This window comes from Euleptes europaea, chromosome 1, assembly GCF_029931775.1.
Source record: "Euleptes europaea isolate rEulEur1 chromosome 1, rEulEur1.hap1, whole genome shotgun sequence".
Lineage (NCBI taxonomy): Eukaryota > Metazoa > Chordata > Lepidosauria > Squamata > Sphaerodactylidae > Euleptes > Euleptes europaea.
The window spans coordinates 17,485,192-17,500,308 of NC_079312.1; the positions used below are offsets into that span (position 1 = coordinate 17,485,192).

General features: G+C 48.2%; 1 protein-coding gene across 1 annotated transcript; it reads right to left on the reverse strand.

Moving 5' to 3' along the window:
• Positions 1–1,159: 1,159 nt before the first annotated feature.
• On the reverse strand, positions 1,160–11,418 carry LOC130472698 (myb/SANT-like DNA-binding domain-containing protein 7). Its single transcript, XM_056844111.1, has 6 exons — positions 11,319–11,418; positions 9,913–10,401; positions 9,721–9,813; positions 7,711–7,779; positions 6,649–7,027; positions 1,160–1,178 (listed from the first exon to the last, which is right to left on the reverse strand). Exons 1-6 carry the CDS (start codon positions 11,392–11,394, stop codon positions 1,160–1,162), a joined length of 1,125 nt encoding a protein of 374 aa, XP_056700089.1. The 5' UTR covers positions 11,395–11,418.
• Between the last annotated feature and the right edge of the window lie 3,699 nt (positions 11,419–15,117).

Here is a 15,117-nt window from a genome sequence, read left to right on the forward strand (position 1 = left end):
AAATACACCCAGCAGATACAATTGGTGAATGGTGAATTGGGATGCAGGGGAACACAACAGAGCTGATTCTTTGTTTACTGTTGAGAAGATTTCCAGAGTGCTTTTCCATTTACAATATACCTTAGATAGCTTACATGCAAAACATAAAACACAAGATTACATTAACAAAGCGAGGCAAACAATAATTAAACGGACTGCCTCTAATCAACAGTTATTTCTGTGTGAAATGCTTTATCTGAATGTTCACCTACGATAGCATCTGACGGTTCTTTCTTTTCCTCTAGGTCATGAGAGTCAGGCATGAAGGAATCTTTCCTCGGTACCAGCTGAAGAAAGAAGGAAGGAACAAAACCCTGGTTGGAATTAAACATCGTTAAGGTCAGTGCCAACCTAGTGCTTATGAATGGTCCTTACATTCTCTGATTTATTTATGTTATTTATAGTCTGCCTTTCCCACTGGGACTCAAGGCAGATTACGCAGAGTGAGTCGTTACGGTCAACAAGATGGAACATTCAGTAAACAATGATATAGGATTTGGGTTGTAGATCCAAACAGAAATCTAAAAAAACAGAACTGAAGCAAAGTGTGGATTAGTGGTTTAGAGCGGTCGACTCTTATCTGGAGAACCGGGTTTGGTTCCCCACTCCTCCACATGAGCGGCAGACTCTAATCTGGTGAACCAGGTTGGTTTCCCCATTCCTACACACGAAGCCAGCTGGGTGACCTTGGGCTAGTCACAGTTCTCTTCAAGTTTTCTCAGACTCACCTACCTCACAAGGTGTCTGTTGTGGGGAGAGAAAGGGAATGATATTGTAAACAGGTTTGGTTCTCCTTAAAAGGTAGAGAAAATCGGCATATAAAAACCAACTCTTCTTCTTCATTCTTTATCCCAACTTTCCTTCAAAGAGCTCAGGGCCACATACACTATTGTCCCTTCCTCCAGCGTATCTTCACCACAGCCCTGTAAGGTAGGTAAACACAGAGAGAAAGAGGGAGGGGGAGAGAGACTGGCCCAAGGTCACCCAGCAAGCTTCATGGCACAGTGGGGATTTGAACCTGCATCTCTCCACTCCTAATCCAACACTAGGCCACTGTGGTTGTTCCCATGCTGTATGTTCTTATGATACAGTATATCCTTTGCTTGTAAGTGGCCTTAGGTTAAATCTCTAGCACCTTCCTGCCAAACAGAACACAAAGAGCATGAGGGCTGGAATAACCAGAAGCTAAAGGAAGGCCTTTTCCCATCCTTCCGAGGTCGGTAAAATGAGTACCCAGTTTGCTGGGGGTAAAGGGAAGATGACCGGGGAAGGCACTGGCAAACCACCCCGTAAAACAAAAGTCTGCCTAGGAAACATCGGGCTGCGACGTCACCCCATGGGGTCAGGAATGACCCGGTGCTTGCACAGGGGACCTTTACCTTTTTAAAGGAAGGCCTTTAATTAACTGTGCAGAAGAGAGAAGGCGAAGAGATTTGATGGGACAAATGCAAATTCTCATGCGTGAGTAGAAACAGTGACAGCCACTGGGATTAACTCACTCAGCTGCTTTCTACTGTGTCTTGGCATTGGTCTACCATGGCCAGCATCCTCTGTTCTGCACCCGCTGTCTGATCTTTTTAACTAGATATGCCGGAGGTTGAACCTGGGACCTCAGCTCTCCTGCTCAGCCACGGCCCCCTCCCCAAAGAGACAGGAGTCCCGCTGCCCCCCCTTTTTTTTGCATCTGGCAGCCTGGGAAAAGACCTCCTCCACGCCAAGCGCGTGCACTCGCTCCACTCTCGTTGCCCCGGCATCTGTAGGCGCACACGCCTTCCACCCAATCCCTCTTTCTTTAAAGCAGTGGTTCCCAACCTTTTTTTGACCAGGGACCACTAGGACTTTTTTGTTCGGGGCAGGGACCCCAAGGTTCAAAATAAAAATTCCAGGAATTTGAAAATAAACTTTAATCATAACTGTTAGTTAAACATTAAACTTAGAATTATATTTGAATATATATATATTATAATAGAGAACTTTTAATTGAAAATATTAATTTATTATGGGTTTATAACTTTGTTTCGCGGACCTTAATTTAGTTCTCGCGGACCCCTGGGGGTCCATGGACCCCTGGTTAGGAACCAGTGCTTTAAAGCGTGCCTTCGTCGCTTCTCCGAAAGCCGCTCACAATGGCACAAAAACCACAACTTAAACCATTAATACAAAGCATCACAGCAGCAGGATTAAAACAAACAAACAAACAAACATACCTGTTGGCGCTCTTCGTCTGCTTTCCTGCACCAGCAGTTTTTGGGGACGTTTCCTTCCCATCCCCTTCGCAGTTCCCGAAAAGCACCTCCAGCCACAGCGGGCGTGCAGGAAAGGTGAAGCATCAGAGGATCAGGAATCGTTTCCCAGGCCTATCCGGGAGGAGGAAAGGAGCAGGTAGTCATGGGCGTTGTAGTTTTATCAACAACCCCTCGCTCTTCTCTGCCGGGAAGAAGAATTGGGGCTTTCAGGGCGTAGAGAAACAGCAGGAGTTCGGTGCAGAGGCGGGGCGGGGGGAGTTGCAATCCATCCGTTTTATAGAACTCCGTAAAGAACTATGTTCCACATTGTGTACGAAAAGCACACAGAGGGAGGCTAAATCCCTTCGTGAAGTTGGGATTGTGCACTTGAGAAGAGACCTGCAGGGCGCATCCAGATCTCCCTAGTCCAGGTTCTGTCAGTCTGTTTCCAAAAGGAAGGAAGGTGGCTAAATATCTCCCCCCCCCCTTTGCAGGGGGCTGTAAACCGATGGCTGTGGACCAAAATATGGCTCTTAAAAAAAAGAAAAAAGAAATCTGGGTGTTCCTCTGTATGTTTATTACTCACAGTCAAGATTTCCTCGTCCATCAACAGTAGCATAAAAATGAAGGGCTGTTACTTCGTAACATTAAAATAGGAATCTAAAGCGCAGACCCTCGTGATTTTCACACACAGTCCCCACACACCATTGTATCGCACAGCAGTCAGTCAGTCCGTCAGTCTACAGACGGCACACCAGAAAGCAGGGATCCAACTCTTGAGATACCACCATGCAGCAGACCATGCAGGAACCCTTAGGGTTATCGCCCCCCTCCCATCACAAGTCACACATCATATCTGTTGCTGTAGATTGCTTAGTAAAAGGCACATGGTCTCCTGTACATCATTGCACCATCAAGCCAGTCTGCTGGTAAAAGGGATCCTTACATTTTGGCGTGTTAAGTGTAAACATTGTGAGGATTAATCCCCCTCCATAATCTGTAGTATGATGGTGGGTTGTGTGTTTTATGAAAGAAAGAAAAAACCACTAGGGGATCCATACTGATCTGTGTAGATCCAACTTTTACACTCCCCAGTGTTTTAGTCCTAATTATTGATTGTCATAACCAAATTGCAAGTACTAACTTGGCAGAATTATGTACTAGCACCCAGAGATGCATCTGCTTGCAGGTAGCCCCAATCCCCAGTAAATAGATATAGAATCCTAGAATTGGAAGGGGCCATACAAGCCATCTAGTCCAACCCGCTGCTTAATGCTGGATCAGCCTAGAGCCGTGTTGGCGAACCTATGGCACGCGTGCCAAGTCCGGCACGCAAAGCCCTCTCTGTGGGCATGTGCGGGGGGGGGCTTTGAAGGGAGCACGGAGCTGTTCAAAGCCCCCCCCTCCCCGCTGCCCGGCTTTGAAGGGCTCCGCACTGCCTAGCCCTTCAAAGCCGCCGCCCCCTTCCCTGGACTCAACGCCACCAAGGCTTTGAAGAGCTCCACGCTGCCTAGCCCTTCAAAGCCCCCCCCCTCCCTGGACTCCCTGCAGCCCCTTGCCGAGCTGGGAGGAAACCTCAGTATTCAGGTTAAATTACCATGTTGGCACTTTGCGATAAATAAGTGGGTTTTGGGTTGCAGTTTGGGCACTCGGTCTCTAAAAGGTTCGCCATCACTGGCCTAGAGCATCCCTGACAAGTGCTTGTCCAGCCTCTGCTTAAAGACTGCCAGTGAGGGGGAGCTCATCACCTCCCTAGGTAGCTGATTCCACTGTTGAACAACTCTTACTGTAAAAAATTTCCCCCTAATATCCAGCCAGTACCTTTCGGAAATTGAAATTGTTGAAGACTTTCTATTCCTTGGCTCCATCATCAACCAAAAGGGAGACTGCAGCCAAGAGATCAGAAGGAGATTGAGACTGGGAAGGGCAGCCATTAAGGAGCTAGAAAAGATTCTGAAGTGTAAGGATGTGTCACTACCAAGATCAGGTTAATTCATGCCATCGTATTCCCTAGGCCTATTACTATGTATGGGTGTGAGAACTGGACAATGAAGAAAGCTGATAGGAAGAAAGTAGATTCCTTTGAAATGTGGTGTTGGAGGAGAGGGTTACAGATTCCCTGGACCACCAAAAAAAACAAATCGGTGGGTTATAGATCAAATCAAGCCTGAACTGACCCTAGAAGCTAAAATGACTAAACTCGTACTTTGGACATATTATGAGAAGACAAGCGTCACTGGAAAAGACAGTCATGCTAGGGAAAGTTGAGGGCAGCAGGAAAAGATGGATTGACTCTATAAAGGAAGCCACGGCCCTCAATTTGCAAGATCTGAGCAAGGCTGTTTAGGACACTTTGGAGGACATTGATTCATAGTCGGAGATGACTTGACGGCACTTAACACACACACACACACCTTTCCTGCCACAATTTAAACCCATTATTGCAAGTCCTATCCTCTGCTGCCAACAGGAACAGCTCCCTGCCCTCCTCTAAGTGACAGCGAGTGCTGTGTTACAATGGGAAACTGCTCCACACAAGATCCGAGTGTTTGCAATCTGGACCTTGGGCTAGGCCAGTGATCCTCAGTGTGGCACCTGCTGAGGTTTCATCCTTCCTCAAAGCATCTCTTCCTCAAAGAGCAACCCTGATTTTCCTCCACCTCAGGCACTTCAGGACAGCACAGGAGCCGTTATCTTTGTGTCTGTCTGGCACAAAAGATCCACAGGTTGTGTCACTAAGATGCCTATCTGTGTTGTTATTGAGCATGCCTAGTGAGGCCACACACACTTTGCGCCATTGTTAACCCATGCATCGCTCACGTTGCCTTGGCAGCAGAAGTCATCAACAACCCGGTGGCATGCAGTCCGGGATTCTACCACTCACCTTGGGGTGCCTGCATCTGCCACATCTACGCAAAAAACCTCCACTGAGGATGTTCTGGCGGTGGTGCAAGCCCTCAAAATGCCCCTGTGGCAGGCATGTAAACAACGCTCCATTCAGTTGCCCCTCACTGGAAGGTACACTCCGCCCATGTCCATTTCTCTGACAAGGATAGGCGTGCAGGTGCACTCCACTCACACTGAGGGGAGACTTACAGACCCACAGTCAAAACCCTGTGGGCAATAAGAATCTACAGGCATGATGGACCTATAAGCGAGACCTTCTGACTTTCTTTCATAGCTCAAGGAAGCTTAGAGTTCTAAGGTTAAAACCATACAACAAAACACATTAACCCATCCCCTCGAGAAAAATGCCTTTTGCTTAAATACCAATAAAAGCCCCTCCCCTACTCTTGCCTTCCCCATATTTTCTCTTTGGCTGTCCGAAGCCCTCCTTCACCTATTTGGTAAACAGTCATTTAGTGTACACTCCCCAGCTTCCCCATTGGGGCTTAGGGAGGGATGGTGGCTCAGTGGAAGAGCCTCTGCTTTGCATTCAGAAGATCCCACATTCAATCCTTGGCATCGTGAGTTAAAAAGAAGAAGAGTTGGTTTTTAAATGCCGATTTTCTCTACCTTTTAAGGAGAATCAAACTGGTTTACAATCGCCTCCCCCTCCCCACAACAGGCACCTTTTGAGGTAGGTGGGGTTGAGAGCTCTGAGAGAACTGTGACTAGCCCAAGGTCACTCAGCTGGCTTCATGTGGAGGAGTGGGGAAACCAACCCGGTTCACCAGATTAGAGTCCACCGTTCATGTGGAGTGGGGGAATCAAACCCGGTTCTCCAGATTAGTGTCTGCTGCTCCTAACTGCTACACCATGCTGGCTCTCCTCTTAAAAGGATCAGGTAACAAGTGATATGAAAGACCTCTGCCTGAGACCCAGGAGAGCCGCTGCCAGTCAAAGTAGATGCCACTGACCTTGATGGACCAAGGGTCTGAGCCAGCTTCAAATGTATGAGCCAGCTTCAAATGTAGCTTTATAGCATGGAGTTTGTTTGAAACTTCATTTTTTTGTAAGAATAAACCAATACTGTTTTGCTTTTAAAAATCTAAGCATTGTTACACTAAACACCTTTGTTTGGAAAACTATAAAGAAAGAAACCTGAGCGTTTATTTAATAGAAGCCATGAAAGTAGGAATCCCGATATGGATGGAGGGGAGGGGGTAATGACCAGCAAAAGTGAGGTTTTTAAGATCGGGGGGGGGGGTTAACACTGGATGACTTGATAGATAAAAGAGCTCTAGCAGTGGGGGCACACTACATATCAGGGGAGTACTTGGCCCTGGGGCGCACCACCCTGGGGGGTCGCGATGGGTGTTCTTGGGGGGACTGACTGTCGCCCTGTGACAGGAAGGCAGGAGGTGGGTCCGGCTCCAGCTGCTGTGCAGAGGGTGCGTAGGAGTTTAAGGGCATGAGGTGGGGGGGTGGGACAAAGCCCTGCTGGTGCTGCTGCTGCTGCAAAATCAGCTCCCCCAGTCTGTCCAGGCTCTTCATGGCGGCTTCCATGACGCGGAAGTTGCGCTGCAGGGCTTCCTCCACCACCCTCCTGTCCTCTCGCGCCTCTTCCCTGTCCGCCCGCATCTCCGCCATCATCTCCTCGTGCTGCCTGCGGCGCTCCACCATGTCTTCCGCGTACCGCCTCTTCTCCGCTGCATGCTCCCGGCGGCGCTCCTCCAGCTCCTGGGTGTGCTCCCGGCTTGACTGCTCCATCATGCGCTCTGCCACGCTGTAGAGGCCGGGAACGCGGCGCTTCTTGGCGCGCGCGTTGGCCAGGCGTGTGGCAGGGGAGAGTTCTGCTGGATGGGGGTCTGCGTCCACGCCTGTGGATGGTGAAGGAGAGGAGAAAGAAGAAGAGTTGGTTTTTATATGCTGACTTTCTCTACCACCTAAGGGAGACTCAAACCAGCTTACAATCACCTTCCCTTTCTCTCCCCACCACAGACACCCTGTGAGGTAGGTGGGGCTGAGAGAGCTCTAACAGAGCTGTAACTTGCCCAAGGTCACCCAGCTGGCTTCGTGTGTAGGCGTGGGGAAACAAATCCACCAGATTAGCCTCTGCTGCTTATGTGGAGGAGTAGGGAATCAAACCTGGTTCTCCAGATCAGACTCCACCTCTCCAACCACTGCTCTTAACCACTACACCCACACTGGCTTAAGGAGAATCAAACCAGTTTACAATCTCCTTCCCTTCCTCTACCCACAATGGACACCTTGTGAGGTAGGTGGGAGTGAGTTTGGAGAGAACTGTGAATAGCCCAAGGTCACCCAGCAGGCTTCATGCGTAGGAATGGGGAAACCAGCCCGGTTCACCAGGTTAGCTCATGTGAATGAGTGGGGACTCAAACCCGGTTCTCCAGATTAGAATCCACCACTCCAAACCACTAACCATGCTGGCTTTCTATGGAGGACTACGAAGGTCCGGAAGTCTCAATGATGACAGGAGAGACATCATGACCTACAGTCCCCTGACCCAGAACCACCCTGAAAATGCAAAGCCCCGTACCTCCTCTAGCACTCCCTGTGGGACTTTCAGGGGTCCTGGCGCATTGCTCCTCGTCCCCAGATGTGTGAGCTGGAAAGAGAAATGATGGCTTGTGAGGCAGGTCATGTGCTTCAGCAGTGAGAAGGCAAAAGCAGCAGGCCATCACTGGGACTTGGAGGATGGTGATGGGCAAATTTTTGTGGAGGGCTCCTCTATTGGCACCTCACAACGAACAGTTGATTCCACCCACCACTAGGTTTCTATCACGGGTTATCTGTGTGTAATCCCAATCATGTGGTCATTGGGATATTTGGTAAATATCCCAAATAATACCTAGTTATTTACATTAAGTACATGGTTGCTTTCCCCATTATTGTCACCCATCTCTGGTTTGCCTGAGCAGCAGTTACCACAAGGAGGCACATACAGAAGGTGGTAAGCACTCCTTCCCTGGAGGTTTTTAAGCAGAGGCTAGATGGCCATCTGTCAGCAATGCTGATTCTATGCCCTTAGGCAGATAATGAGAGGGAGGGCACCTTGGCAATCTTCTGGGCATGGAGTAGGGGTCACTGGGTGTGTGTGTGGTGGGGAGGTAGTTTGGAATTTCCGGCATTGTGCAGGGGGTTGGACTAGATGACCCTGGTGGTCCCTTCCAACTCTATGATTCTAAGATTTTTTTTGGTACTGCCAAGTCATAGCTGACTTATGGTGACCCTGTAGGGTTTTCAAGGCAAGAGATTTTCAGGGGTGGTTTGCCATTGCCTGCCTCTACATCATGACTCTGGTGTTCCTTGGTGGTCTCCCAACCCTGCTTAGCCTTTGAGGTCTGACAAGATCAGGCTAGTTTGGGGCTATCCAGGTCAGGGCATAGAAGTCTTAAAGGTAAAGGTCCCCTGTGCAAGTACCGGGTCATTCCTGACCCATGGGGTGACATCACATCCCGACGTTTTCTAGGTGGACTGTTTGCGGGGTGGTTTGCCAGTGCCTTCCCCAGTCATCTTCCCTTTACCCCCAGCAAGCTGGGTATTCATTTTACCGACCTCAGAAGGATGGAAGGCTGAGTCAACCTTGAGCCGGCTACCTGAAACCAACTTCTGTTGGGATCGAACTCAGGTCATGAGCAGAGCTTGGACTGCAGTACTGCAGCTTACCTCTGCGCGCCACGGGGCTCTTATAGAAGTCTTAGAAGAAGCCATATCTCGGTGTTACTCTTGGCACAGGTTTCTTTAGAATGTAGTCTGGATGTTACTCTTGGCACAGGTTTCTTTAGAATGTAGTCTGGATGTAATGCCCCTTTTGCCCTGGGTCAGAAAGGGGTGAAGTGACTCTACTCCAACCATTGTGCACCCCCCTCCATTACTTTCCAAGCAATTTGGACAAAAAAATAAATGCGTGCACCTTCCTCCTGTAGAGTAAGGGAAAACTGGGGATCTATAGTTGGGCCATGATATTCTGTGTGTGTGTATGGGGGGTATCTTCAGGCCTGTTGGCTGGTCACAAACAACCAGGAGCAGGGTTATTTTTGAGAAGACAAATGGCAGAGGATCTTGCCCACGCCCCCGATTTCCCTAGTGGAAGTGTGGGATTAAAAAAAAAAAAAAATTAATGCAAACTATACATTGCTATAGCGCTGAAATTATAAATCGCCGTGGCTCAGTGGTAGAGCACCTGCTTGGTGTACTGAAGGTCCCTGGTTCAATCTCCAGCATCTCCAGTTAAAGGGACTAGGCAAGTAGGTGGTGTGAAAGACCCCTTCCTGAGACCCCAGAGAGCCGCTGCCGGTCTGAGTAAACAATACTGATTTTGATGGACTAAGGGTCTCTGATTCGGTATAAGGCAGCTTCATATGCTCATGTTTACAATGCTATATTGTAGCAGGCTCGCACTGAGAGGGCAAACCAGAGAAGGGCATGGTCAAACGGTGCTGGGGAAGGAGGAACCACCTTTAGAAACAAGGGAGCGAGGTTGAGAGGAGACCAGGCAGTGGGGGCCCCTGGATCTCAATGGGAAAGGACTGCACGCATGGCATACCTGGTGTGGCCGCCTCCTCTATCGGCATCTCATCCGCCTCCTCCTTCGGGTGGGGGGTGGGTCGGCTGCCTGCAGGGTCCATCATGACAGTTCCTGGAAAGGGACGATAACTTATTAATGGAAAAGAGCAGAAGGAGCAGGTTAGTAATTGCGGGATGAGGCGCCAAACCCTGTGGTGATGGTTAATCTTACTTGAAGGTGCAGGGGTGGAGCAACGCACATCCTCCACGATGTTCTCCACCTTGACGGTCGGCAGTTCACAGATGAGGAGCTGCTCCGAGCCTTCCTGCAGCATAGGAGGGGGCCTTTGGGGCTCGGCAGGCCTGCGAAGAGCGTTCAAGCTGCGAGGCACCCGCTTGGGCTTCACGCTAGCGTCCCCTCGCAGGATGCGGTGGAGCTCTTCGAAGTACGGGCAGGTCGCCCGGTTGCTGCCCATCTGGCTGTTGAGCGTGACCACCCGCTTGTACTCCAGACGCAGGGCTTTGGCCTTGGTCCGGCACTCCACGGCAGAGCGGTTGTGGCCCCGCTTGCTCATCTCCTTTGAGATCATCTCGAAGGAGTCGATGTTCCGGTGGCAGCTGCGAAGGGCCTCCTGCACGTTCTGCTCCCCCCAGAGGGAAAGCAGGTCGAGGGTCTCGTCGCGCCTCCACGACACCCCACGGACCCCAGATGGTTTGCTGGCTGCGGGCAGGGACGTAAAAAACGGAGAAAGAGGGAAAACTGAGGGGAAAGGGTAGAAGAAATTGCTGAGAAAAGTGTCGACCAGGGGGTTCCTGGTCCTTTCGAGCCTGCAGGCGCCTTTGAAAGTCTGACACAGCGTGGTGGGCGCCGCCACAAAATGGCAGCTTACCTTCAGTCACACAGCGAAGGGCCCTTATGCTGTGATGGCAGCTTCTGCCGAAGCAATGTTTTTTTAAGAAAAAATCTGCACAGCCAATCAAATCTCCACTGGCCAATCAGAAGAGGGGGAGGTAGTTGTGAATTGCCTGCATTGCGCAGGGGGTTAGACTAGATGATCCTGGTGGTTCCTTCCAACTATATGATTCAATGATTCTAAGCCTTGCTGGGCAAAAACTCTACCTGGCCCACCACCCCTTTTCTAAAAACACAGGGTAGGCGCCAGAAAAGGTGTCGGCTGGCACCATGGTGCCTGAGGGGACTCTCAGTATAGACTGAAAGGAAAAACACCCAACAAAGGCTGTAAAAAAATCACCTTAAAAATGAATTTAAAATGTCCTGAAAATGGCACTTGTAAAGGGTACATGAGGAAAAATACACCTGTGAGGCCCCAATACAGGGAAGAACCCTAACGGCACTGCCCAGGGGGACTACTTTGCATGTGGATTGTTGCTTCATTTTCCAACTCCCCTCCCACTGCTCTTTTGTCACTTGGGCGGTGGCCCTTCTGTCCTTCTGCCTGTGTGCTTTAACAACATAACACAATAGATAGATCACTGCAGTATCACTGCATTACAGCACAATAGCTACAGGGTTTTTTTAAGCCCTCAAAAAAAATCCTCCCATAGTATGACAGGAGGGGAAATGGTGAGAAAAAAAGCCAAGGCAGGTGGGACCTTTGTAGGCAGAAATGTCTTTACCTGGTTTCTTCGCCAGGGATCTGTTAAGCAGCTTCCTTGCCTCATTCATAGTCTCTGACATCCGTCTCTCCTCCATTCCTGGCCAGAGACCCTGGTCATTCCCACTTGCTTGCCCACGGACTCCTAGAACAAAAAAAATTTTCATTATCAAGAAGCTCCAACATAGAGCTGGGGGGGGGGGGGGGCAGGCAAGAGGGCCGTTTTGCCTTGGCCTCAAGCTCTAAGAGGGCTGCACAATTAGACACTTGTTAACTTCTTTGGCATCTGATATGTTTTGCAACTTTTTATGCCTATCATGTATTGTTGTTTTTAATTTTTAATTTGTTAGAGGCCTCAAAAGTTGGAAGTGGCCCAGGCCTCTCTGGAACTCTGAGAGGGCTGGCTCTTCCTTACCACAGAAGTGAGGCACATCCCACCTGTAAGAAAAGATACAGCAGAAACGTAGGAAAGGGACTGGGGTGGGCGAATCAAGCCCATAATGCCATTTTGTCAAAATACATGGGCAGATGTACACTGAGAACCCAGGATGAAATTCTGGACTCTGCGGCGAACAGGGGTGTCATCTTGGGGAGCTGCCATCCTCTGACAAAAGCAGGTTATCGCTTAAGGATCTGGCTGGGGAAGTGCTGGGGATGCTCATGCTTCTTCAGCGGGGTCGGATTAGAGGCTCCCTAGTCCCACTTCATTCTGAGACTCTGTGATTTCAGCCAATCCCTCACCTTTGTGGGAATCCAGGAGTCTCTTGCACGCCTCTGAAGGATTTTCCTCTTCCTCCACTTTTATTATCACATCAGGAATCCCTAGTCAGGGGAGATGTTTCAAAAATACCAATCAAACCAAATTGTGGGTTGTTGTTTTTGTGTGTGTTTGTGTGGCACATTCCATACAATTTGCTGTAACTCGTGCTAAGCTGTTGATATTGCAAGTGGAAAGTGTTGATACCTTAAAGTTACTTATGCTGGTTAGTATGTAAGGATGTTTTCTTGACTCTTGAGATGTGTAAATTCTGTTTTCGGAAATAACACATGAGCTGCACATTCTATTCATAATTTATTTACTTCGAATATCTCCATCCCGCCTCTTCAGAGAGCCAGCGTGGTGTAGTGGTTAGGAGTGGTGGACTGTAATCTGGTGAATCGGGTTTGTTTTCCCCACTCCTCCACATGAAGCCTGCTGGGTGAACTCAGGCCAGTTATAGTTCCCTCAGAACTCTCTCAGCCTCACCTACCTCACAAGGTGTCTGTTGTGGGGAGAGGAAGGGAAGGCGATTGTAAGCCAGTTTGATTCTCCTTAAAAGAGAAAATAGCCATATAAAAACCAACTCCTCTTCTTCATGAAATCTTGTCTAAAGCAGTCCTTCAGGTACCCCAGCCCCAATCCATTTAAATATGACCATCCGCAGTTTGACTTGTGCCGGGATTAAAGACATGGGCAGCCTGCACATCTTTCTGCACAGGAGTGATGCACTCCCTACCCCTCAATACCAATCTGGCTGCCACATTTTGGATGTGGAAAGCTGCCTGGCTCTGCTTACTTAGTGCTCTGAAATCTCTTTCTCTACAGGCAAGTAAAGCTGGGGCAGGGAGGGGGTTATTAAGAGTGCCCATTGGCTCATCGTCCCTGTGATTCTCTCTCCCAACTGATGAGGAATATCTAAAGCAGTTAATCAAGTTGTTTATCTTGAGCCAGTAATGGCTAAAGCAGCTTTCAATCCCTAACTTCAAAGTTTAGGGAAGAAGCTGGTCTTCCCAGAATGCATCTTTCATTCAACTCACAACATCAGAGTGAATTTCAGATTCCATATAAGTGGAAGTTTTACTCCAAATCCATTCAGGAGCCAACTAGGTGTAACAATTCTTCTAATACCATCGTGCACACACACAAAAGCATCTGAAGAATAGCACTCTCTTTGAAACAAGGAAGATTACCAGACTGCTATTATGGTAATGCCATAGGGTTTTCAAGGCAAGAGATGTTCATAGGTGGTTTACCATTGCCTGCCTCTGCATCGCAACCCTAGTATTCCTTGTGATGCCTCTGCATCACAACCCTGGTATTCCATGGAGGTCTCCCATCCAAATACTAGCCAGGGTCACAGCTGAGAGTGTGTGACTGGTCCAAGGTCACCCAGCAAGCTCCCATGGCATAAGTGGGGATTTGAACCTGGGTTTCCTAGGTGCAGATCTGACATCTTAACCACTGTACCACACTAGCTCAATACATATTATGATACAATATATACTACTGTACTTATGTAACCATTGCATTTGAAGTTACGTATTTTACATCATTCTTATACAGTTGAATACCTACTTAAACCAGATCTTTATATATCTATCTGGTTTAGATATATTTTTGAACTGGTGTGTTGCAGCATCTCAGTTTTTAGTATCCCAGTAGAAGGCATGGCCTGGTGCCATTTTGAAAGTCGCTCTCTGATTTCCTGAGTTGCTCATGGCTTAAGAAAAGCACGTCACCCCTGCACTGGAGTATATTGAAAGCTTTCTCTGCTTGTCTCTAAAATTCAACTTTTGGTCACCACTGTCAAACATATATTGTGGATCCTGTTATACATATCCACCAATCTTTGGGGATTGGCAGGGGGATTCCTATTGCCAAACCTTGAAAATTACACAGCCAACTCTTTTTCTCACCTGAGTGTACGCTTAGGGAGGTTTCATATCCCTCAGTTGGTCCTTCCAGTTTTAATGTGTTATTCGGAAAGCCTGATCAGGTAAAAAACAATTATTATTATTATTGTTATTGTTATTATTATTAGGAATAACTACATATCTGTGAGGTACTGATGCATGAATTTGTGAGCGCAAGCAATTCTTAACAAGCCTGCAGCTCAAAATGCACCTACGTATACCTATTTCTAGCTAGGTGACCACCTTGCTTCTTGAAACATCAGACCGGGGAATCCACCTGTGAAATGATCTCCTCAGAGGACAAGTATCCCCATCTGCTGTTTCAACTAGCAATGTTCCTCATGTTATCTGTCTACACATTGTGAGGGAAGTTAGTGCCTCTTTATATGAGGCATTCACATCCATGTAACAAAACCTGAAAACAGAGCCCTAAGCAGGGATATCATAATAACCTAAGGAGAGATAGCAGCAGCTGTTATTAGTATGACCTGGGGCATACTCCAAACTAGCTTAGTCAATCCAGCACCTGAATAAGTGGTTTGGAGGATCTTGTTCTCCTCAGAGCCCTGACGATCTGGACTCCATGAATCGACCCCTTTTTCCTGCTTAATGACCATGTCCGAGATCTTTATGGCACATCCAGCAGATCCCAAATGGTGAGGGTAAATTGTGACGGAGTGGCCCTCAACAGATTTGGCTCTTTATTTATTTATTTGGAGGATTTCTAGAGTGCTTTTCCACTGAATATAGACATCAGAAGGACTGCATGCAAAACGTAATACACCGTAATACATTCACAATCTGAGACAAATTGATCATCCCTGATTTCCAGTTGCTTCTCCGAATGCTTACCTAAGTTGGCATCTGATGGCGTCCTCTTTTCCTCCAGGCCCTGTGGACCAGGCACAAACAGATCTTCCCTCTGTACCAGCTGAAAATTCAGTAGAGGAACTGGAAGACCTGTCGAGGGAGGAAGGAAATCGTGGCTGGCATTAAATGGTTAAGGTAGGTGGGGAGAACAGATGTCAAGGGAGGGAGGCCCACAATCCCATGATTTTTCTCCAGAGCCCTTAAACAGTGGCTAAAGGATCGAGAGGATTAACACTGCCCTGTCATTATTCATCCTCAATCCATCATTATTACATGAG

Coding starts and splice junctions, on each gene's coding strand:
- LOC130472698 (XM_056844111.1), bottom strand. CDS start 11,394: ATGGAGGAGAGACGGATGTCAGAGACTATGAATGAGGCAAGGAAGCTG. Junction 7,780..9,720: donor AGAGGAGGCGGCCACACCAG/GTATGCCATGCG, acceptor TTCTCTTTCCAG/CTCACACATCTGGGGACGAG. Junction 7,028..7,710: donor CACAGGGAGTGCTAGAGGAG/GTACGGGGCTTT, acceptor CACCATCCACAG/GCGTGGACGCAGACCCCCAT.